The sequence below is a fragment of the Callithrix jacchus genome, chromosome 12 (genome assembly GCF_049354715.1).
Source record: "Callithrix jacchus isolate 240 chromosome 12, calJac240_pri, whole genome shotgun sequence".
Classification (NCBI taxonomy): Eukaryota; Metazoa; Chordata; class Mammalia; order Primates; family Cebidae; genus Callithrix; species Callithrix jacchus.
The window spans coordinates 113,910,020-113,932,925 of NC_133513.1; the positions used below are offsets into that span (position 1 = coordinate 113,910,020).

Sequence of the window (22,906 nt, forward strand, 5' to 3'; positions counted from 1 at the left end):
GACTTATTGGATAATTCTGCAAGCTAGCAGGAAACTGAGACTCACTATTCAGGGATAAGCAGAAACTCTGCCTGGTCACCTCAATAAGAGAGGTTGTTTGGCTACAGGACCTTATTCATGAAAGCAGAGTAGAGAGGGGAACTTGTGGTGAGGGCATTTGAAGCCATTTTGGTTTCAGATGTCAAAACAAGACATAACATTGGGCCTCAATCTTAGGCTTTTTTTTTTTTATCTTAGGCTTTACACTGCTCAAATTTAACACCCTTATCATTCATTCACTATGTGTACCCATCCTCATAAGCACTTCATATGAATTAGTTCATTTAATCCTTAGACCTCTGAGGTAGGTGCTATTCTCAGCATTACTGCAGAGATGAGGCAACTGAGGCCTGAAAGGTGAAACACCTTGCCCAAAGCAATGTGGTTAGTAAGGAAAGAATAAAAATCCATCCCAGGAGAGCTGCCTGCAGAGTCTATGCCCCCACAGGTGAAGAGGGCATGAGATTTAGAGGGACCATCCCCAAGAGGGGGCGATAGTTCCAGGAGCTGTTCCTGGTCTGGTCCAGGGCTGGTAACTCTTCCTTATCCAGGTGAGGGATGGACTATTTGATTAAGTCAGCTGCTGCAAAGGAAGCCCCTCTTTGGATGACAGGTACAAGAGAGTTGGTGGGAGCAACTTCATGGGGTCTTCATTTCTTTTTCCATCTCCTTCCCTGCGCATTCTTTCTTTCGCTTCTTTTCAACAAACATCACATGGCGCTCTGCAAGAATCTGATTTGTCATCCACACTGAGTGAGACTGGAGAGCGACGTGTTGGATTTCCCTAGTAAGGTCACATCTCTCTATCTCTAATTGGGGAAGAGTCTGTGTCTCATTAAAATAATTGCAGATGCCATTGAGCTGGTGGGGAATGCATGTATGTGTTGCATGTGTGTGTGTGTGTAAGTATGGGTGTGTTGCTTGACTTCCTTAAAAGTCCAGCACCTGTATGGAGGAGTAATGTACACTGTGCCATGTAGACTTATGCAAGACATCTGACATCTTGTAGCTTCAGTGCCATCATTTCTAAATAGAAATAATGGTAACTCCTGCCTCACAGGGTTCTTATGAGGATGAAATAGAGTCCTGTTGGAAAGCAGCAAAGAAGGGCTTGGCACAAGATGGCTGCAATATTGTAACTATGATTATTATTCTGATTGTTACTTTTGTTTTGGGGGGCAGCCAACTACTTCAATTCAGAGTAGAGACCAGTCTGAGGGCAGTTTGCTGGCCCACAGCCTCACAGAGATAATCCATCAACATGTTCTCTTGATAACTACACCCACCTCTTGTTCCCAGGACTAATAAATAATCTGGTACACCTCCTTCCTGCCAAGAGTGGATGGCCTGCCTATTCTGCCAATCACATACAATGCCTGTTTTTGTTTTGTTTTGTTTTGCTTTGAGATGGAGTCTCACTCTATCCCACAGGGTGGAGTGCAGTGGTGCGATCTTGGCTCCCTGCACCCACTGCCTCCTGCCTCAGCCTCCTGAGTGGCTGGAACTACAGGCACCTGCCACCATGCCTGGTTAAATTTTTGTATTTTTAGTAGGAATGAGGTTTCACCATATTAGCCAGGATGGTCTTGATCTCTTGACCTCGTGATCCACCTGCCTCAGCCTCCCAAAGTGCTGGGATTACAGGTGTGAGCCACTGTGCCCAGCCCCAATGCCTGTTTGTAAGAGCTTTTCCCTGTTGAGCAAGAGAAGCTGACTAGGGAGGAAAAATCAATAGTGCAATGAGGAAACGTGTTTTCCTCTCAGCTCTCACCTGGAAAACGTTTTTTGTTTGTTTGTTTGTTTATTGTGTGTCTCCAAGTGTTTTATTTTTTTCTTCAGATCTCAAGGGTTGAAAGTGACCTTGCGGGCCATTGTTTGCTCATAGAATGAGCAAATGATAAGGAGTTTTGTTGCCATTCTTCTACCTGCTCCCTTTCCCCAGCACACAACCTCATCACTCTCAGGTGGGGCTTAAAGAAGGTGGGGTAGCCTTCTCAGACCCACATATTCACATTTGTAAGAGAAACAGCCACCATTTAGGGAGGCTTTTAGTGCCCCAGGTGCTGTGCTGGACCCTGACTTATTACTGACTGAACAGAATATTCACAATGGCCTGGAAGGTATGGCAGCATCCTAGAGGACAGGAGAAAGAGATGAAGCCTCAGAGAGGTTGTGTGACTTTTTACAAGCCACCCAGCCAGCAAACGCCAAAGCAGGAATTTGGACTAAGTCTAATGTTCTCATTGGCTTTACATTTCAGTATAATCTTATGTTATTTATAGTTGGGAAAAAGGACAGTCAGGTCTGTCATCTAGTACTTGACTTTAAAGCCCCCTGGAGTCTTAACCTATCCTGAAAAAGGCCTGTTGTCCAGGCACATGGACTAAGGGCATTGGCTAATCCATGAAATCTTTCAGAAGCTTATAGGGATCCTCTGGGGTTTTGGGAACTTGACTTTGAATTAGAAGAGGCCCCGGGGACAGTGACATCACTGTCCCTTGGTCATGGACTTGCTGTTTCTGCTGGTGTGGTGTCAAGATTAACCATTCCTTTGGATTCCCAACCTTGGCTGCATCTGTTGCCACATTAGCATGTGGAGTGTGATAGATATATACCCTGGAACATCCCTAGAGAAGCAGGGTCCTCACAGGTGGCTCTGGGTGGGAGGCTATTTCATGGGTCCAACTATTGGGGTACTCCAATCTAGACATCTTAAAGCAGACTGGAGTGGCAAGCTCATGTGTTCTGATACATACAAGCAAAAACCTCAACACCCAATTCCACAATCTATTGTGACCAGATTAAACAACCTGTCATCTCCATAAGAGTTGAGGCTGTATTTGTATTCACCAGTGTTATAGGACAGTACTTGTCACATCATGGACACTCAATAAATATTTGTTGAATGAAGAAAAATTTGACAAAGATGATAGTCCCCTCTCTGTCCCCTCCTGTGTCCTTTCTGTGTAACCAGATATATATCCTGGGGTCCTTAAGTCATATTGAGCTATGGAAACAGAATTCACCAACAAGAGCATGGGAGTGAGAGAGGGAGAGGGAGAAGAAAAAGAGAAAAGAGAGAGAGAGAGAGAGAATGTGTGTGTGTGTGAGTGTACGCAAGCATATGTGAGTATAGTTTTTATCTGTCATGAGTCTAGATGCTGCCCATCTAGCCCTAGTCTGGGGATCTTTCTAGAGGCAGAGTCATATTCTAATTTGATGCCATGCTGGTTAAAGGCCTGGAGAGCTGCCAGTGGTGCCACATGTGCCTCAAGAATTGCATCTGCTGCTTGTAGGTGAAGACTCAGGTGACCAAAAAAAGGTAGTCAGTGGTGCTTTTGTGATTTAGCAATTAAAAAGGCCATGGTTTGCCTAAAGGGAAAGGGTATATGGTTTTCTGTTATATTTTGCTTTCAGATCACTCCAACTTTAGTTTTCTTCCTGCTTTTCATTCTTAGCCAATATCAAATCCTCCTTTACCTCTTTTCTATTTGGTTAATTTTAGTGGCTTCTCCCTGCATCTTAAATAATTGCATCCTTTTGCATGCCGTCCACTCACTTAATTTTAGGCGGTGTGTGTGTTTATATGTGTGGCGTGTGTGGTACATTTTGTGTATATGTATATGTAATTAAAAGTCCTGCCTAGGGAAGATTTAAATACCTGAATCACACATGAACAATGTACAAATTAAAGAGAAAATTGCTTGGCATAAAGTTAGGATTACATCTTTGAATTTTCATCATGAACTTTTTTTCTCGCCCTGTCTTATGGTGCTGAGTGAATGTGTTTTAAGTTCTTCAAACTGTATCATGAGACAATTAAGGAGAAAATATATAAAACTGCTTCCACTTTGCCCAGGAGAAATTAAGATACAAATAGATTAAGATAACGGTCCAATTCAAACGGCAAAGAAATAGAAGTATGTCTTGGATGAAAATCCAACAACAATTTACCTGACTTTGAGCAGTTAAAATTAACAATATGTTTACTTTAGTAGTAACTTTGCTTTTCTTTTTTTTTTTTTTTTTTTTTTTGAGACAGAGTTTCGCTCTTGTTACCCAGGTTGGAGTGCAATGGCGCAATCTCGGCTCACCGCAATCTGTGCCTCCTGGGTTCAGTCAATTCTTCTGCCTCAGCCTCCCGAGCAGCTGGGATTACAGGCACGCACCACCGTGCCCAGCTAATTTTTTGTAATTTTAGTAGAGATGGGGTTTCACCATGTTGACCAAGATGGTCTCGATCTGTTGACCTCGTGATCCACCCGCCTCGGCCTCCCAAAGTGCTGGGATTACAGGCTTGAGCCACCGCGCCCGGCCTTGTAACTTTGCTTTTCAATGTAGTAACATTTGACCGGCAGAGTCTAGACATTTTATTTTTAGTTTGCATCCCTATTAAGGGAAATAATGTTGACAATAGTTGACAATTCCTGAATGCTTGTAGTGGGGGAGGTCCATGATTTTGAGGTGAGACTGGCGCTGCTGCTGAATTGAGTTTATTGATAACCATGAAGAAAACATTGCATTCCTACCTCTACAGTCTCGTTAAATAGCACGTTTCCTTTGAAATGATTCATAAATGATACTTTGTAATCTGTTAGAGTTCCATGCCCCCTACTCATGTAGGGCTGTTTATTTTTGGCATTAAACCTGATGAAGTTTTAGGAGCCTTACTCTACTCTTAAACAAATTGTGATACGCAATGGATAACTAGTGTAATTATCCACACGATTTAAGTACAGGGGGCCCTGAGTTATGTACATAGACACACACCAGCTCTTCTATCTTTTTTTTTTTTTTTAATCGGAGTCTCACTCTGTCACCCAGGCTAGAGTGCAGTGGCACGATCTCGGCTCACTGTAACCTCCACCTCCCAGGTTCAAGCAGTTCTTGTGTCTCAGCCTTTTGAGTAGCTGGGATTACAGGCACGCACCACCACACCCAGCTAATTTTTGTGTTTTTAGTAGAGGCGGAGTTTCTCCATGTTGGCCAGGCTACTCTTGAACTCCTTGCTTCATGTGATTCACCTGCCTTGGCCTCCCAAAAGCTCTTCTATTCTTTTTTTATGAGACGGAGTTTCGCTGTTGTTACCCAGACTGGAGTGCAATGGCGCGATCTCAGCTCATCGCAACCTCCGCCTTCTAGCTTCAAGCAATTCTCCTGCCTCAGCCACCCGAGTAGCTGGGACTACAGGCACGCACCACCATGCTCAGCTAATTTTTGTATTTTTTAGTAGAGAAGGGGTTTCACCTTGTTGACCAGGATGGTCTCGATCTCTTGACCTCGTGATCCACCCGCCTCAGCCTCCCAAAGTGCTGGGATTATAGGCATGAGCCACTGTGCCCGGCCAGCTCTTCTATTCTTAATGAGGGCTTTGCCGAGATGGGGAAAGGCCTTCACAGTGAGAACAACAGGCCTGACACCCATCCGTAAAGGAGCGCTGCATGGTTGGACTTGTCAGAGCCTTCTGGGTGTTAACGTATTTTTAGCTGTTCTGTATTTATTGGAAATGAAAGTAAACTAAATGGTTTTACCCACCTTCTGGTGGTCAAAGAGTTGCTGCAACTCCTTTAGTCTTTTCTTGAAAAACTCCAGGACGTCAGCCATTGCACTGGCCAGGAATACGCTGATGCTAAGGCTGGCAGGGTGATTTTCCTCCACACTGAATGGCTTCAGGTTGCCATGCCTTGGGGGTTTCATTTTGTTTTCTGTGTTTTTCTCCCTATATGACACAAGTGGTGCTTTAGATGATTTTAATGGCTTTGTGAGATGGGTTTAGATTTAGATTGTATTGGGTTGGTGCAAAAGTAATTGTGGTTTTTGCCATTTTTTTTTTAAAGCATGGCAAAAACCCAAATTACTTCTGCACCAATGTAGTATATGGATGTGACCCACCTTCCACCACAGTCATGGAGAAGATTTTCTGGGGATCATGTTAAATGCGGACTCTGATCCACTAGGGCTGGGGTGGGGCTTGAGATTCTGCATTTTAAACCAGATCCCACATGATGCTGCTGCCCTGGCCTCTTGTGACTCAAAGTTTGATTTACGGATTGGCAGTGAGGCACCCCCGGGAAGCTTGCTGGAAATGCTAGCTCTCTTGTCTCTTCTGAGCTTCCTCTCTCTGAATCTGCAGTCACAAGGCTCCCAAGTGATCCCTGGACATATTAAAGTTTGGGAACTGCTGACCTAACGCACTGCTGGAGACCATCCCTTCACCCCTTCCCTAGAAGCAGGGTTCCTGTTTCTGAGATTCCAACCCACTTCCTAAGAGCTTGTAGAAGGATGTTTCCAGGCCCGGACATGTCCTCTCTTCAGAATGAACACCTTTAATGCCTCCAAGACTTCACATTCCCCTGTGTGCCCAACTCTGTCCCTGTTAAGATCCTTAAGCTTTATTAAGACCCTGGTCCTCTGTGTATTAGCTCCACTGTCTGCATTCTTTGAGGCAAACATCAGTGGCTGGAGCATGACTGAAGGGACATCGATCTTTCTTAGTACTGCTGCTCCCAGAGGATATAATTTGCTTGATAGATGTGTTCTGGCTGCAGCTACTCAGGGTGGGGTGAGGGATTGTGCAAAAGGCTGGGTCCACCAGGCTTTAGAAAAATTGCTATGAGGATGTTAAAACCTGGAAGACAAACAAGATGAGGAAGAAAGGTGCTCTGTGGTGTGCCTGGTCCCCCTGCTCTGTGGCTGGCTGTGTGAGAAGAAATAGGAGTCAAGATTCTGGGGTCTCACAAAGTGGGGGCTGTGTGGCCATCATAGTGTCCATCCCAGTGGGTGGCAGAGTATATTTTAGAGGTGGCTACAGCCATATCTCTCATCCACCTGCTTTTCTAGTAAGAACTTGCCATACCCCAGTCAATGGGTGGAGTCATTTCCCCTCCCGTGAATCTAGACTGACCTTAGGACTCACTTCTAACTGGAGATGACACTACACGACTTCTGGAACTAGGCTGGTAAAAGTTACGGAGCTTCTGCCTTGTCCTCTGGGATACCTGCTTTGGGGGAAGCCCGTAGCTATGAATAATTCTGACCACCCCGAGACCATAGTCCTAGAGAAGAAGGGTTTTTCTTTTTTGAGGGGTGGGGTGAGGGTTCAAGATCTTTTATTTTCAGAGCTTGCAACAGTTGGTTAGCAATGCTAGCTAAGCTGGATAATGTGAAGGCCATCCCACCTTTCTCTTTATGCACTCAACCAACAGAATCTCTTCTTACAAACAAGATCATTGACTCATTGGGATCTGTCTCAAGGTGTGTGTGGGAAGAGGTCCTCTCCCTCACACTTTTCCCAGCAAGGTTGTTTTATAGCCAAATGCAACTCAAATCCATAACACAGCAACTAGCAATGTCCAGTATCACTGATTCCCCCACCCCCAGAATAGGAAGTTGAGGTAAGAGGGGAGAGACTGTGTCCTGTTATAAGAAAAACAGCAGCAGGGGTTCCAGCTGACAGCCTGGTCAGTGGACAGCCATTGACTGTGCCCACATGAGAGATGCTAAGTGGGGACTGCCTAGGTAATGAGCCCCTCTCAATTTCCTGACCCACGAATTCATGAGCAAAATAAAATGCTTTGGAGGAATTTGTTATATAGCTACAGAAACTGGAGTATTCTAAAGTTTTAGTTATCATAGGTATGCTACGTATTCTTAAAAACATCCTTCAAACACAATTTATTTTATTTCATTTCAGTTTATTTCATGTCTTAAAAACATTTGGGGCAGGAAGTAGGTTTTCACAAAATCAAACAGAGCTTGAAAACTGTCTAGTAAAAATATGTAGGTATAGGCTAGAGTAAAATGATAATAGTAATACATTTCTAGTTTTTGTTTCTCTTCTGTCAGGCACTACATATATATTTCATTATTTAACTTTCATTCCAACTCTGTAAGGTGTATCTATTTAGAGATGAGGAAACTGGGGCATAGAAATGTTAGGTGACTCACCATGTGCCACATAGCTAGAGCTGGGCTTTTCAATGCTGCTGGCCTGACTCGAGAGCCTGTCCTGACGTGGGTGGAAGAGATGTTAGTGAGAAGAGTTAAGTTACAGAATGTCCTGTCCTTGGATCCAAAAGTTTGGGACCATTAGGTATCGTTTAGTTCAATGCTAGGGACTCCTGGCCCATTAGGGCCACCTACAGGAGTGTTTAAAATCCACGTTACCATACCCTATTCACGTGGAGTCTTAGATCTATGGTAGGGTGTTTTCCAGAAACTTCTGACCCATCTGAAGTTGAAGTCTCTGATTTAGTTTGGCCTTCCCCATTGCAGAGGCCCTGGGAGGGGAAGCAGCTTGCTCCACAGCATGGAGCAGCTCAGTTGGAGAGCTGGGGTGGAGAGCAGTTTCCTGATGCCCATACAGGGTGCTCCTCCCTGCTGCTGTAGAGAAGGTTTGGAGGGCTGATAGCAGAAGTAACTTGCACCCCAGTGAAGGAATGCAACAGGGATTCTACAGTAGAAATGCTCCAGGTTCAGGGATGGTGAAGGGTTGGCTGGATTCTGTGATGATGCCACTGCAGGGGTCTGTTCAGTCATCTGGCAAATAGCTACCAAGTGATGCCTGTGTGCCAGGCAGAGGCACTGGGGGCCCAGTGCTGAGCAGAACAGTCATGGGCACCACTGTTTCTACCGAGGCTCCAGATTTCGTAAATACACAAACTTCTAGGATGTAAAACCTCACAGAGGAGGCAGGGAGACAAGGGGGAAGGGAAGGAGGGAAGGAGAGACAGGGAGAGAGACATGAAAGATGGGTAGATTTTAGGTATCTTAGATACATGATAGAATTGAGTCAGGCTGATCAAAGTGAGAGTACTTTCCGTGTCATCTGTTCAAATTCCCAAAAAGATGTTAACTTTTGTGGTCTCTGAGTGCCTACGGTGGCCCAGCTGTGCTACTGGGCTTTGAGGTGACAGTCATGAAGTGGCTCCTGCCCTCACACCCTCACAGGGGAGCTGAAGCTGCGAACAGATCATGCTTGTACAACGTCCCAAATTTGGGATAGAAACCAGGGCTGTGGGATTCTGTCTAGAGACTGGGACAGCTTTAGGGTGACCCAGTTGTTCTGGTTTGCTCAAGACTGAGGAGTTTCCTAGGATATAGGACTTTCAGTGCTAAAACTGGAAAAGTTATGGATGAACCTAGACCGCCAGCCACCCTAGAGGGTTTCCTAGAGGAGGAGAAAGCTGAGCTTCTCCTCTCCAGCTCCCCTGCACTCCTCATCTTGGAACGTGGGACTCCTTTTCCCAGAAGCCCAAACCAGAAGCCTAGGAATCGGCTTCAGCCACTCCTGCCCACAGGTGTTCCATGCTGTCCTTTTCCTTTCCAGTCTGCTAGCCTCTCTTCCAGGGACAGCTGCCACAACCCCAGCACCTCCCACCTTGCCTTCTATTCTCTCCTCTGAGTCCCACCTTACCATGGCCAGGGCTGCCATTTTGAATTGGAATTCCCATTCCATGCTTCTTCACCAAACCTCTCCTTGGCTCAAAATCAAAATCCTCTAGCCTGGCACTTAAAGCCCCAAATGGCCTGGCTTCTTCTGCTCTCTCCAACTGATCTGAAGTGGTGCTGAACCTAGTTCCTCAGGTGAAGGTTGGCTGGAGAGCTGGGAGGTGCCCTAATGGCCGAGATCTAAAAAAGCAAACCCCTGTGTCTCTGCCCCTTTCTTCCCCCCCAGTTTTTCTCTTGGCAGTGACTGCTTTTCATTGCCCAACTAGTGAAGACAGCACATGGGCAGCTGAGCCAGTTACTCCCTCACTTAGGTTCCACCTCAAGCCTGTTTTATTCTCAAAAGACAATGCTGCTGCTCTGGCCTCACCCCAGTCTTAGCCACCATTCTGACTTCAGTTTCCAGTTTACTTTGGAACCCTGAGTCCTTAGAGTCTTTGTACATAAAAAACTACTCCCTTCTGGGTGGAACTGGTACTTGCTGGCAGGTGGTGATGAAAGAGTCTGCAGAGTCTCAGTGATTCTTTCAGTCCTTCCCAAGCCTTTGAGCTAGCTGAGAACTGACAGCAGGGTCTGTCTATTTCCCCCTCCCCAGCAGGCTGGATCCTCCCCATGAGAATGCTTAGGAGGTGGTGGGAGTGGTGGTGGGGGGGGCGGCTCCTAGGGAACTTCCTGCAGCAGCAGAATGCTCAGCCTTCATGTACTTTTCTTTTTATGTTTCAGTTTTACAGAGTTTTTGGATCCGTTCCAGAGAGTCATCCAGCCAGAGGAGATCTGGCTGTATAAAAATCCTTTGGTGCAATCAGATAACATACCTACTCGCCTCATGTTTGTAAGTACCATGATTTCATGCTTTATTTGACCACTCTCTCGAAGATGAAACAAATGGGTTTTCATCATTGTGTTTCTAACCCTGAAGACAGTGGGTAACCTGAGAGAAAGAGGTAAGCAGCCCATCAAATTAAAATCCAATTCCACATCATGATAGGAGCTGCTTGGTCATGTGAGTAGTCATTGCCCAATATTGTGGAATGAGAAAGGACTTGCTTGTCTGGGCTATGCTGAGTCACAGTAAAGGAAGACTAGAAGCCAGTAACAAGAATTGTCTGTCCCCTCTCTTTTTAGGATAAGCCTGATTCTGCCAAAGGAAGGTACCCAGATAGCTCTGCTAACCTCTTTTCGAGTTTTAGCTGATCAGTTGTTGGCCACTAATAAGACCACCCTGTGCTTCAACCTCCAGAGAATGTCTTGTGTCTCTTTCCTTCTGGAATAAATGGGCAAGCACCCATAGAGCTGATGGATATATTGGGATTAATTTTGCCTCCCCCACCCCCAATGCCTCTGTGCCAGACTTGTGGCTGAGAGTTTAAGAAATGATGGTCTCATTTAATTCCACCCAGCATCCCAGTGAGGAAGATGTCATTATTGTCCACATTTCACAGATGCAACTGCATTCCAAGAGAGATGAGGGAACTTGACCAATATCACACTGCTAGTGAGCACAGCACCAGGTTCTAGCAGCCAGCTCTTGGAGGTCAGCTGTCAGCCAAGAGGCTCCCCTGCAGGTTGGGGGCAGAGTGTCTGGGACTCCTTGCTGATGCTAATGAAGCCCTGGAGAGTTGGAGAATCGCCATCAAAACTTTCTGGAGCAGAGGAAATATTTAAGCTCCTCTTTGTTGTGGAACAATAATGTGACTTTTAGATGGGCAGCCTCCCAGCAGCTTGAATGTTATTCCTGTTGACCTGCCATGGTGTCTCGTGCCTGTCTGGGAACTGCTCCAGAAACTTCATAGACACACAGGGGACATTTTTATATTTTGAAAGAAATCCCTCTGAATTTAAAGAGAAAATTTCGTTAATTAGTGATGATTGGAGAGATCTGTTCTTTTGCAAACTCTTGGAAATGCCCATAATGCCAGTGAGCATTAACGTATCATTTTAATTGCTTCTTAATAGTTACTTTTCTGCTGGAAAGTAAACTGGATTTTTATAAATCTTAGGGAAATTGACAAATTAGGGTGGTTGTGAGTAGGGATTTACTAGCACATGACTACTATAATCAGGCTTTTTTCATTTCTGCTGTAACTCAAGTCTTCTATAAATCCTAGAAATAAAGGAATCAGTGTATGTATAATGAGTTTACTCAATGGCTTTAATAGGGAGATGCTTCTATTTATCAGTAACTCCTATTTTTCATAACATTTTACATTTCATGTGTTATAAAAACACAATTTGGAGATGAATGTTCATACCCGATGTTGTGAGAAATCTGTGGCTGTGTCCTAGATTTATGATAATGGATTGTTTTGAAGTCTAGATACAAATGCCACAAATATTCTGGCTACAGACACAAATAACACGGAGCAATTTGCATGCTGGCGGTGGTAGAAATTAGGCAGTAGAGAGCTTATTCAGCACTGGGGTTCTCAGAGAACAGAAGGATATTCAGCCACACATACTGATTCATGCCCTCTATTCTCCTAATTAAATAAGTTCAATCTTTTATTTCATTGATAGTAGTTGATGAATTTCATTCATTTAGTCACATGATTTAGTACAATTCCATAAAAATACAAGGAAAGCAGTAGATAAATTTATAATACTACACAAAGATGAAAAATAATTTGTCACCCCATAAATAAGATTTGTTTTCCTGGGTTTTAAGAATTTAGTATAAGGCATTATGTGTACACTTCTGGTCCTTTAAAACCTTTAGATGTTGGCCAGGTGCAGTGGCTCATGCCTATAATCCCAGCACTTAGGGAGGCTGAGGTGGTAGGATCATGAGGTCAAGAAATCGAGACCATCCTGGCCAACACGGCGAAACCCCACCTCTACTAAAAGTACAAAAATTAGCTGGGCATAGTGGCACATGCCTGTAGTCCCAGCTACTCAGGAGCCTGAGACATGAGAATTGCTTGAACCTGGGAGGCAGAGGTTGCGGTGAGCTGAGATCGTGCCACTGCACTCCAGCCTGGGCAGCAGAGCAAGACTCCATGAAAAACCAAAACCAAAACAAAACAAAACAAAAATTTAGATGTTAGTAGAAGAAATGGTAATAGGACATCCGTTTTCACTGATGTAGAAAATGGCTTGATTTTCTTTGAAGCTCAAATTTTTCTTATTTACTATGTAAACAAAATCCTGGGGTCTCCTTTAATTTTGGTTGGAATGTTTTAATCTAAAGGCGAACTTTCTAACTTTCAAAGTGTGTTTTAAAGGCAGCTGGTTTTGACTTAGTTTTTTTTAATTGGTTAATTAATGCCTGTAGAGTCATGTGTGTGCAAGTTACAGGAGCCAGTTGGGCAAATATAACAAGAAAATTAACAGAATAATGGCTAGGGGATGAAGTACATAATGTTACTGGAAACCTAACTTGTGCTGTTGCTGTCTGTGGCACCATTAGCTCAGGTGATGTCTGTCACCCTGAAAGCTGGGTGTACTTGGAGCTGTTTGATTCCAAGAGCTTTTTCCCCTTGACAACCCAGTGTTCCTGTTGACCAGAGAGATTGGCTGAGAATTCTTTTCAGATGCACTGAAAGGTCTTGCTTAGCATTTCTGGGATATGCCCAAGCAGTCAGCCACCTTTATGGAAGTCTGCTTCCTTATTCAAAAGAGGCCGTGGTTTCCTGCTGAGTGTGAAGGGTTTATCAGAACATCTTTAAAAACCTATTTTTTCTTTGTGTAGGACAACTTAATTGGTATTGGTTGTTGCTTTTTGCTATACTTCCTTTTGTCTATAGTAGTTGTCTCTTTGTACATTCATGGGACATTTCCAGGGAGCCTGCTATGGGTGAAGAAAACCATAAGGGTTATAGGGGATGGGAAGTCCAATAAGTTTTGGGGTGTACCCCCAGGGACCCTCCAGGATCCCTGGCACATTAGGGTGGTACTCTAATACAAATGGAATCTGAAAAGGGCCAGAGGAGAGGCTCAGGTAAGTTCTAGGGAACTTCTTCTTCATCTTTATTATCGTTATTATCAAAGCCATCATCATCTACAACAGTGAACATTTCTTGAATTCAGGGACTGTGTTTATCTCTTTTTAAAGAGCATCGCAATTAATCTTCAGAATCCTTTGAGGTCAGCACTTTTGTTAATCTCAGAAGGTCAGTGGAGAAAACAAAACTAGGGAAATTATGCAACTTGTTTGAGATAGACAGCCATCAGTGGCTGGAGCAGAACTTAGGTGCTGGCTGTGAGTGCAAACTCTCTCTTGGAGCCACTCTGCTATGATGCCTCTTTGGTGACTGGTGAGGTGGAGAGACGTGTAAAGGCAGAGAAGGAGAATGAGGGCTATGTGGGTCCTGCGAATAGGAGTTTGTTTGGAGTATCTATGGGTAAGGGCTAAGAAGGGGGCAGGGATAGAGCCAGACTGAGGGCAGCTTCGGATTGGTTAACTATTACCTAATTCACTGGATGATTATGAAACACCTGCGGTGAGCAAAGTTGAATAAGATATGGTTTCTAGTCCAGGGAGGGGCCCAGATATGAACACAATGTGGACAGTTCAGCATCACTAAAAAGCCTTGAGAAATAGGCAAGACCCAGTAAGGAGTTTAAGGATTGACAGGTTTTGCGATTTTTTTTTCCCTTGGCTTCCAAAAGAAATCCACCCACAGCCTGTTCTTTGCCCTCTTCTCTTTTTGCTTTGGTCGTGATATGTCCAGAAGATTTATTCTCATGGAATATCACTGATAGATACTGTGTTGATCTGATACCAGGGTTTTTTATTTTGGGATAGGATGCTTCTATGGAAGACAGAAATAAAGTCATTTTGGGGAGGAAGAAGGAAGGAAAAGAGACAGGCCTGGATCATGATAGACAGTTTAATTTTTAGGCTCTTTTTAAGAGTCTTAGACAGCTGTTTTATCTCTGACAGGATGTAATTGTTTACCCACAGCAGGGCCTTTTCCAGGTGTCTGCTGTCCTAAAGTTGTCATTATAATCACTTTGCAGCACACCTTTCTGTCAAAAGCCAGAAATGAAGGCACTTTCGGCCCATTGTTTTGTCTGATGTGAATGAACCTTAGTGACAAACTCCTCTCTGCCTAACACCCTCACATCGGGGCTGCTCTGGCTCTGATCCCTTCTGGTTGTTAGAAGTCCTTGGCGTCCTTATGCCCTCCTGGCTCTGACACACTGCCCCACATTTTGGCTTCCCAGAAATGCCCCAAGCAGCATGGTGCATGGTGCCTTGCATCAGCATGTGGGGATGACCCATTTTCTAGGCGCAGCACTGGCCAGGGATTGGCGGCCCTTCCTGTGTTGATTCATGGGTAGATGCCCCATACTCTACTTGGTCATTTAGGGTATGGTAAGTGTACCTGAGATAATTAGGCTCTCTCTTCTTTCCCCAACCTCCTTCTTCTACTCAAAGGTGCACAGTACTCAGATCCAAGGGTGCAGGTGGGCTTAAACTAAAAATGCTTTAATCTGATATGTCTGTTGACAAGACCCTGATACCCTTTTAACAGTCTTTTCCATAAAATAATGAAACACTAATCAACAACCAGCATTTACTGGACACTAGCTCTCTGTTGGACCCTGTTGGTGGGCAATTGGTATGGGCTCCACAGTGGTCTACCAGTGATCAACTCCCAGCTTTGCCACTCACTAGCTATGGAAATTTGGAAGATCACCTCCCCTCTCAGCACCTTACTTTCTTTATCTGTAAAAGGTGTCTTTAAGAGCATGCCCCATCAAGCTGCAGAGAGCATCAAATGGGGGTAACAGACCTATGGCATTTCACTTAGTGCATGGTACCTAATCAGCATTCCATAACTGTTAGTGAATTGAAATCCTACCAATAATACTTGCCATGGATGTTATTATTATCATCATATCCGTTTTATACATAAGGAAAGTGAGAATCAAAGAGGTTAAGTGACTTGCTCAAGGACAAAGAATGGGTAAGTATCAGAGCTGGGGGCTTGAACCCACCTCTCCTTAATCTGAGTCCATTCCACATATTTTTTTTTGCACAGGGCTCTGCCTTCCCAGCCTGTGGAATAAGCTACATACAAAACTAGCCACCTACCAGATCTTGTTTAATGATACATGCACTATCTCTTTATGTGGGAGCTGTGCAGTACAATTAGTAACTTTAAAGATGGTGTTCAATGTATAAATCTCTTCCAGCCTCAGTTTCCCCACCTGTAAAATAAAGCTTGTGGGCTAGGGGAATCATCCAGATTCAGGACTTCAATCCAGGAGCATGGCAGTGCAATCTGGGGAGTCTTGGTCCCAGTAGCTGTATGCATTTGTGTATCCACTGATCTCGCTGAGTTTTCGTCTAGTTATTTGTACAATGGTGATAATGTTTTCCACAACAGAGTAGTTAGAAGATTGGAAAGTGTGAGGAAAGTCCTTAACACATAGTAGGTGCTTAAGCCATGACAGCTGTCACTAAAATTTCCACGGCTTATCTATGTCCTGGAAAAAAGCATGTACTATGTTTTATTTAATGTTAACTTTCTAGTGCCATGGCACTTTGAAGGCTGCATTCCCTTGTCTGAGAAGCCCTTGAGGTGGGGAGTCTTGGGCCCTCCTGGGTGCTTAGCATTGGCTCAAAAGCAGTTGCTAGTGGTCCTAGAAAAGATACCCATATGCATCTACCTGGGAAAGTTGTAACATGAGTTAAATTAAGTCCAGTCTGCTCCAACATTGTGGTTGAAAGTACAGAGCTTAATATAGATGCTAAGCACCCAGGAGGGCCAAGGCTCCCCACCTCTCAAGGGCTTCTCAGGCAAGGGAATGTAGCCTTCAAAGTGCCGTGGCTCCCAGTGTCCACTGATCTCTCTGAGTTTTAGTTTGGTTGTTGGTACAATGGAGATAATGTTTTCAGTTGTGCGACTGACTAGTTGTGATTAGTTATGTGCCTTCCAGCAGGCTGTTGAACCTCTCTGTGCTTTAGTTTCCTATGTATTAAGTAAGAAGCCTTTTCCACCTAGGATTGCTGTGAGAATTGAATGAGTTAATTTTCATGGGGCGCCTAGAATAGACCACGGTCCTTAGTAAGTTCTCAGTATATGTTCGCCTTTGTGATTCTAACCTTGGTAAGTAATTCAGCAGCCCCATACACTTAGCAAGTGAGCAAAACTCAAGTCCAAGAAGGGTTCAGTATGTTTTCTGAATTCTGCAGCAGTGTTTGGCTGGAATTCTTGGTTTTCTCTCAGGTCCCATTTAATAAAATAAGCACTGACCACTCCCCCATCTTCCTACCCTGGGCTCATCCTAGGGTTTCCTAGGATTTGATTCTTTTAAGATTAGCCATGGAAACATTAACAGAAGAGAAACAATACCAAGGGGGGTTTTGCTTGCCCATGTTTTTCCTCCATCTCTGCCCCTGTGTGGAGGTACAAGAGGCCATGTCCATCTCACGTCCCTCTGTTCACCTTCACCTGCTCCACTGGCCCAGGCAGCACAATCGCAGCTACCAATGGCCTGTCTGAAGAGTGGAATGCATGTGCACTGGCTTTGATGCAGTCTGCTTTGCTGAGTGAAAGTGGGGTGATGGGGTTATTATTCTCTCTTCATTCTTCCTTCTACCCAGTTCAGAGGTGTTTTGCCCCAAGAGGAAGTTTTTTTCCTAATGTGTTGGCTTCTAGAGTTCATCTCTTAATTCTAACTCTCAGTTAAACAATGTTTGACACCAGGGAGTGAATGTACATGTAACTATGTCTCTATCCATCCTGATTCGTGGTCTGTGCTGCCCAAGGATATGGCAGATACACTTCCAAGAAGAAGAAATGAGCCCGGGGACCATTGCTGTTAGGATGAGAGGGGACACAAGCCACATCATGCAATCACACAGACATCTCTGCTCCAGTCACACTGGGGTGGGAGCCACAGCACTTTGAAGGCTGCATTCCCTTGCCTGATAAGCCCTTGAGGTGGGGAGCCTTGGGCCCTCCTGGGTGCTTAGCATTGGCTCAAGAGCAGTTGATAGTGGTCCTAGAAAAGATACCCATATGCATCTACCTGGGAAAGTTATAACATGAGTTAAATTAAGTCCAGTCTTGTTGGGGAAGTAGGGCTGAGAATCCAATGAGGAAGAGGCAAGTAGAGGCAGGGAGCAGTTCTGAAGGAGACCGCTGGGCCATCCAGCCACTAGCCTGGAGTCATTGGGCAGATCTAATGATTTCAGCCTGCACACCTGGCCTTGATCCTGAGGGCCTCCCACCTGGCACCCACATCTCCTATGTGGGCGGTGACTTTCTGCTCTGGAATTTCCTTTGGAAGCCTCATTGGGAAAGTCATCCCAACTCACATTTTTTTGGGGGGGTCGTTTCATTTCTGCCTAACCTTAGATTGTACCAGCTGGGATTGCGTTGAAATGTTTCCTTCAGAACCATGTTGTTCTCCTATGTAAAGCTTGACTTGGTGGAGTCATTGCTGGGTCATCCACTGTTCAGTGAGTTGCTTTCTCCTATTTGGGAGCACATTGCCTGCTCTGTATGCAGTGCGTAAAGGGACAGAAAACAGGAAGGGAAGCTGGTAGGCTTCATATTTGGATTTGGAGAAACAAGGACTTCTTTGGCCTTGACCATAACATTGGACTTCACAAGTGGTGCTTCAGTTATTGCTCTTTAAGCACTAAATGTGTGAGTCAAAAATCTAAGGCATAATTCTCAATCATCAGCATCAGTACCATTTGAGATGATGTTAAAAAGGTGCATTTCCAGACCTGCTATATGAGCGTATTTGAGGAAATCAGCACTTTAACAAGCCCTGTAGTTATTTAGGTATGAGAACTGCCCAATAACTTATGGCAGCTTTCACAGGCTTACTGGACCTCTTAACTCATGAGTGTGGCCCTTCTGAATAGGCTGCAGGGGAATCCTCTGCTTTCTCTGCAGTGGTTCTGAATCTCCTCTCATGCATCTGCCTTTTAACGCCTTAATACCCTCCATGGTGGCAAGACCTGCTTATTTGATTTTTAAACAGTCCAAATCATTCAGGGCCACAGCTGAATCATCAGACTGGTTACTGCCACTTCTGGTCAGAAAGAAATGGCGGGAAGTAAGGACAGAATTTTTTTCATGTCTCATACAATTGATCTCTGAAGACAGTTCCCAAAGAGGAGTCCCCAAGATGTTTTGAGATCTAGCAGTCTGGTTGTAGTAAAAGTGTAGAGCATCTCAAATAATTTTAAAAGCCTGCATGCATTTGGGTGGATTCTGTTTTTATAACAGAAGAGCATTTTCCAGCCATGCATCAGGAAGCCCCTCTCCAAAAAGTGATGTTTTACTAGAGCCAAGAGGGAGATTTCCAGAATTATGAACACTACTGATCAACAGTCATACCCCAGCCCTCCCACTACTGACTGCTAGGCCAATTCTGGATTTGTGAGATGTTCAATCTCTTCTGATATTGTTATCCTGAGATGTTATAGTTGTAAGGGAGTAACATAAATACCTTTTATATGGTTGGTAGAATGTTTAAAAATAAGTTACTAATTAAGGAAAGCTGGAATAAACAACATGGGAAGCGAAGCCTTGTCCCCAAATCCTGGCCTGGCCCCTCTCCAGCCGTGTGTTCCCAGGCACATCACCTAGTCCTTGAGCCTGGAGAAGGCAGTCACAGAGCTATCATGAGGATATAAGAGGCTCCTGGACTTGATGGTACCTAGCATGGTTCCTCCCACAGTAACTTTTGTAATGAATGTTGGTGGCATCTGAATCTCACCAGTTTAACTCATTAAGTCTGTGTGGAGGAAAGGGGATGAGGAAGGGAAGAGGAGAGACTTTATGCAAAAGGACTAACCTCTGCTTTGCAGAAGAGATAAATATTCAACAAAAGAACAGCAAAAGGGAATGAATTGATTGACTCTAAGTGAGTCCCACATGCACTCATGTTTCCAGAGAGATGGGAGTGGGAGGCCAAGGGTTCTTCACCCTTCCACAGAGGAGAGCATGAGGGGAATTACTGGCAAACATGATTCATCATAATTATAGACTATTCTTTTCCATTTAAAAAGCCACCACTTTAAACATGGCTCTTGGCAATTACAAATCAATTATAACCTACAATCAGATCTTCCATTTTTAAAGTCTGTGTAGTCTCTAAGTACAGACATACATCATCCTTTTTTTTTTGTTTGTTTGTTTGAGGTCAGGAGTTCAGTAAGATTATTCAACCAGGGAGTCTAAATGAAGCTAACGGGAACTAATGATCAGTCAGCCCTTCTGACAGCAAACTGATGTCCTCATAAGGGATTGTTTGTTATTTCTTCCAGGCAATTTCTTTCCTCACACCCCTGGCTGTTATTTGTGTGGTGAAAATTATCCGGCGAACAGACAAGACTGAAATTAAGGAAGCCTTCTTAGGTAGAGTATTCACAGTTCCTGTTTTAGGGAATGGGGCTGACCTTAATTAGATTATTACATTTAAGAAATCTCAGTTACACTCAATGGGCTTTTTCTTTTGGTCAAATTAAGCTGGGGAGAAACGAGATAACATAAAGATAAACTTTAAGCCCAAAAGAGGAGCCAATGTGCAGTCCTAAATAAAGGACGTTCAGAGGCCGCCCACTGTTGCTCTCCGTTGTGCTGAATGCTAACAACATCCCATACACACCAGAGAGCTGTGCTGCTCAGACGCAGACTCCGGGTAGCTCTTGGCAGTAAGGCAAAATAAATCTGAAACTTTGTTACTACAACTGTCCAGTCTCAGAGTTTTGGCTAATAGACCCACAATATGGACAATTCAGAAATCGACCACAGACTCTTTGACCAAACACCGTGGGGTAGAAGCAAAAATGGGAAAACGCGAGTGTAAAATAAAATAGATACTACAAACAAGCTCCATGACTTACCTTTAGTTTGAGGACATTTTGGTAGTTAAGTGCTCATTATTATGTGAAAAGTGCTATGATCTTTGACATTGATTATAACATTCTTGTTATAAATTCTTCCCAAACTTAGCCATGTCTACATGGGACAAGAGTTTGACATTTTAGGATTAAATGTGTTTTTCTGGTCTTCATGTTAATCATATTGTGAGTAAATGACAGCATTAAGAGATGGCAAAACTACTTGGCTTGTTTAGCAAACAAAATAAACTACCCCATAGCCATGGTTTTAGCTTTTTGACCATGAGCAAAACCAAATCAGGTTGATTTTTTTTTGACATATCACCTAAAAGTTACCCAAATCCTCAGCCCAAATTTTGTTTTGGCTGTGTTATATGGACTTACCATTCAATGAGTTTATAAGTCTGGAAAATGAGAGCCTTCACTTTAGGGTATGTTTGTTAATTGCTGTGCTTTGGGGAAATGAAAATGTAGCAAAATATAGTCCTCTCTTTTTCTTGGTAAGGAAGTGAGAGTGAGAGCTGCATGTAGGGGGTGTGGGAGAACAAGCAGCTTCTCCCCTAAAGCTGCACGGAGAGCGCTTCCTATATAACCAGCTTCTGTTAGGCCCTGTCTAGTTGAAAGAACAGAATCCCTCTCAAATCAGCTCAAAAAAATTAGGGGTTTAAGTACAGGGCTCTGATAAGCAATCTCACAGACATCCAAGAAGAAGGGGGAAAAGTTCAGAGGCACCTCATGGGGACTGGAATGGGGAGCTGGGCCATCAGGAGGGGAGCCCTCTTTTTGGCTCATGACCGCTGCAACGTGCCTTCCTTCTTCTCCCTACACTGCCGGCCTGAATCCTCTGCCTCAACTTTATTTCTGCTGCCCCATGTCTCTGGTTTGTCTGAAGCTTGGGCCTGCAGTGATGGTGGCTTCTGCCCCAAATCTGTCTGCCTGTTGCCCACCACCAAGCTTCACTGTATTTCTTGGTCCAGACGTTCTAGACAGAGCCTCTGACTGAGCTCATTTCTCCAGCCTGGCCACAAAAGCTGTGAGTCCCTGGCCAGCCTGTTGATGCCCTCCCTCAGGTCAGGTGTGTACTGCAGGCTGCCCTGTGTGGCTTGGGCTTTTGGTCGCAGGTTTTGGTCTCCTCACTTGAGGTGAGAAAAGGGTCAGGTTCTCCAAGGAGGGCACAGGTAGGTGTCCCTCCACACATGGCTTGAGTGGCTGGGCAGTGTTGGGATGGATATCACCGTGGTCTCCAAAAAGTGCTGTTGGGAGCCCTCTCAGTTCACCTGGAAATCCCTTTAGTTCACACTTTATTCTAGTGGCTCCCTGGCATGGAGTCTCAAGATAAGTGACTGTGGGTAAGAACTGTCTTTCATGGTTACGATTCTCACTGACAGCTGGCTTTTGGAGTGGGGCTGCTGCTACGGCAGGAAGTAGCTCAGTTACCTTCTCCAGACTTTTCATTCTCTGCTAAATCTCCCTTAGGGTGACATTTCCAAATTCAACATCATACTCTGTCTCCTGTATGTTAACAGAGAAGGTGAAATGACTGGATGTTCTGTTTGCCTAAATAAATGAGAGCCTGCCCTATGAAAATGATGACAGCCTCCCATTGTGTGCAGAGTTTTTTTTTTTTTAATCGTTACTTTTAGGAAGCCTTGGAAGTAGCAGGTGGGGAGGGTGATCTTTAAAAGCCAAGGACAGAAAACTAGGTGTAGATTTTCCAGTGTTGTCTGGAATTCAGGACCCTCAAGCAGGAGGTTTAGTTCTCAGGTCCCTTCTTTACTCAGATGTCTTCAGCAGACTGTAACCAGGCTTCCAAACCTGGATCCCATGTGCTGCCCTCATTTCTGGGTAAATGTGGCCATGTCTGTGCATCTGGCGTTGGATGAGGGGAGTGAGGTTTGCCCCCTGCAGCACTGGGCTTTTAGGAATTCAGGCTGCAGAACTGTGTAATAGAGAACCCTGTTATAAAAGCATGATAGTGCTGAATTTCCTACAACAACAAAAGTAACAACAAAAGCCCTCTAGTCCCCTGGAATGCTTATAACCTGTAGTGTCCTGAGTACAGGCTGCTTACCAGCCAACTCATGGGACACGTTGCTTTGAATTCTTTTATCAGACACAGTGTGGTTTGTCTTTTTGACTCTTCACTCAAACCCACAGTGCTGTGGGGTGCTGTAGAAACAGAACAGCGTTTATGAACCAGGCCCACTGGGTTATTGTTAATGAACAAGCATTCCTGATGGGGGGCATTTACTTTCCTGTTTGTCCAGCCTTTCATGGATCTGACCCCAGCACAGCCTTCTTTCTGGTATCAGTGAGGGGCTTCTGCATTGGTCCCTGGAGGGTTGTGCTAATATTAAGCAGTTAGGGTTCCTTCTAGAATGCTGAAATGACCTCCATGTTAAATATCATCACCTGCTTCCCACCTTTCTGTTTCCTTCATGTGTTTGGATCTGACAGGCAAGTTGCCAACTTTCGGTGGTTATATCACATCTCTGCATTTTCCAGCTCAGCAATTTCAGACTTTTTAAAGAACTGCTCTGTGCTGCGATAAGCCCACCAGGCTCAGAGGCTGGGGAAGTGATCCATATGGCTGTGTATGAAGTT

The 22,906-nt window shown here is 44.4% G+C and overlaps 1 protein-coding gene across 9 annotated transcripts in view; it reads left to right on the forward strand.

Annotated features, from left to right (window-relative positions):
• The window catches only part of PLPP4 (phospholipid phosphatase 4), a 187,244-nt gene that overhangs the window by 50,274 nt on the left and 114,064 nt on the right, over nt 1-22,906 (forward strand). For 6 of the 9 annotated variants that reach the window (XM_054243379.2, XM_035269273.3, XM_035269275.3 and 3 more), the window contains 2 exons: nt 10,210-10,318; nt 19,727-19,817. In XM_054243379.2, coding sequence (XP_054099354.1) covers nt 10,210-10,318; nt 19,727-19,817 — 200 coding nt within the window. Of the gene's footprint in view, nt 1-10,209; nt 10,319-19,726; nt 19,818-22,906 lie in introns of those variants that run through there. The other 3 variants (XM_078344080.1, XM_078344082.1, XM_035269277.3) reach the window with 1 other exon arrangement.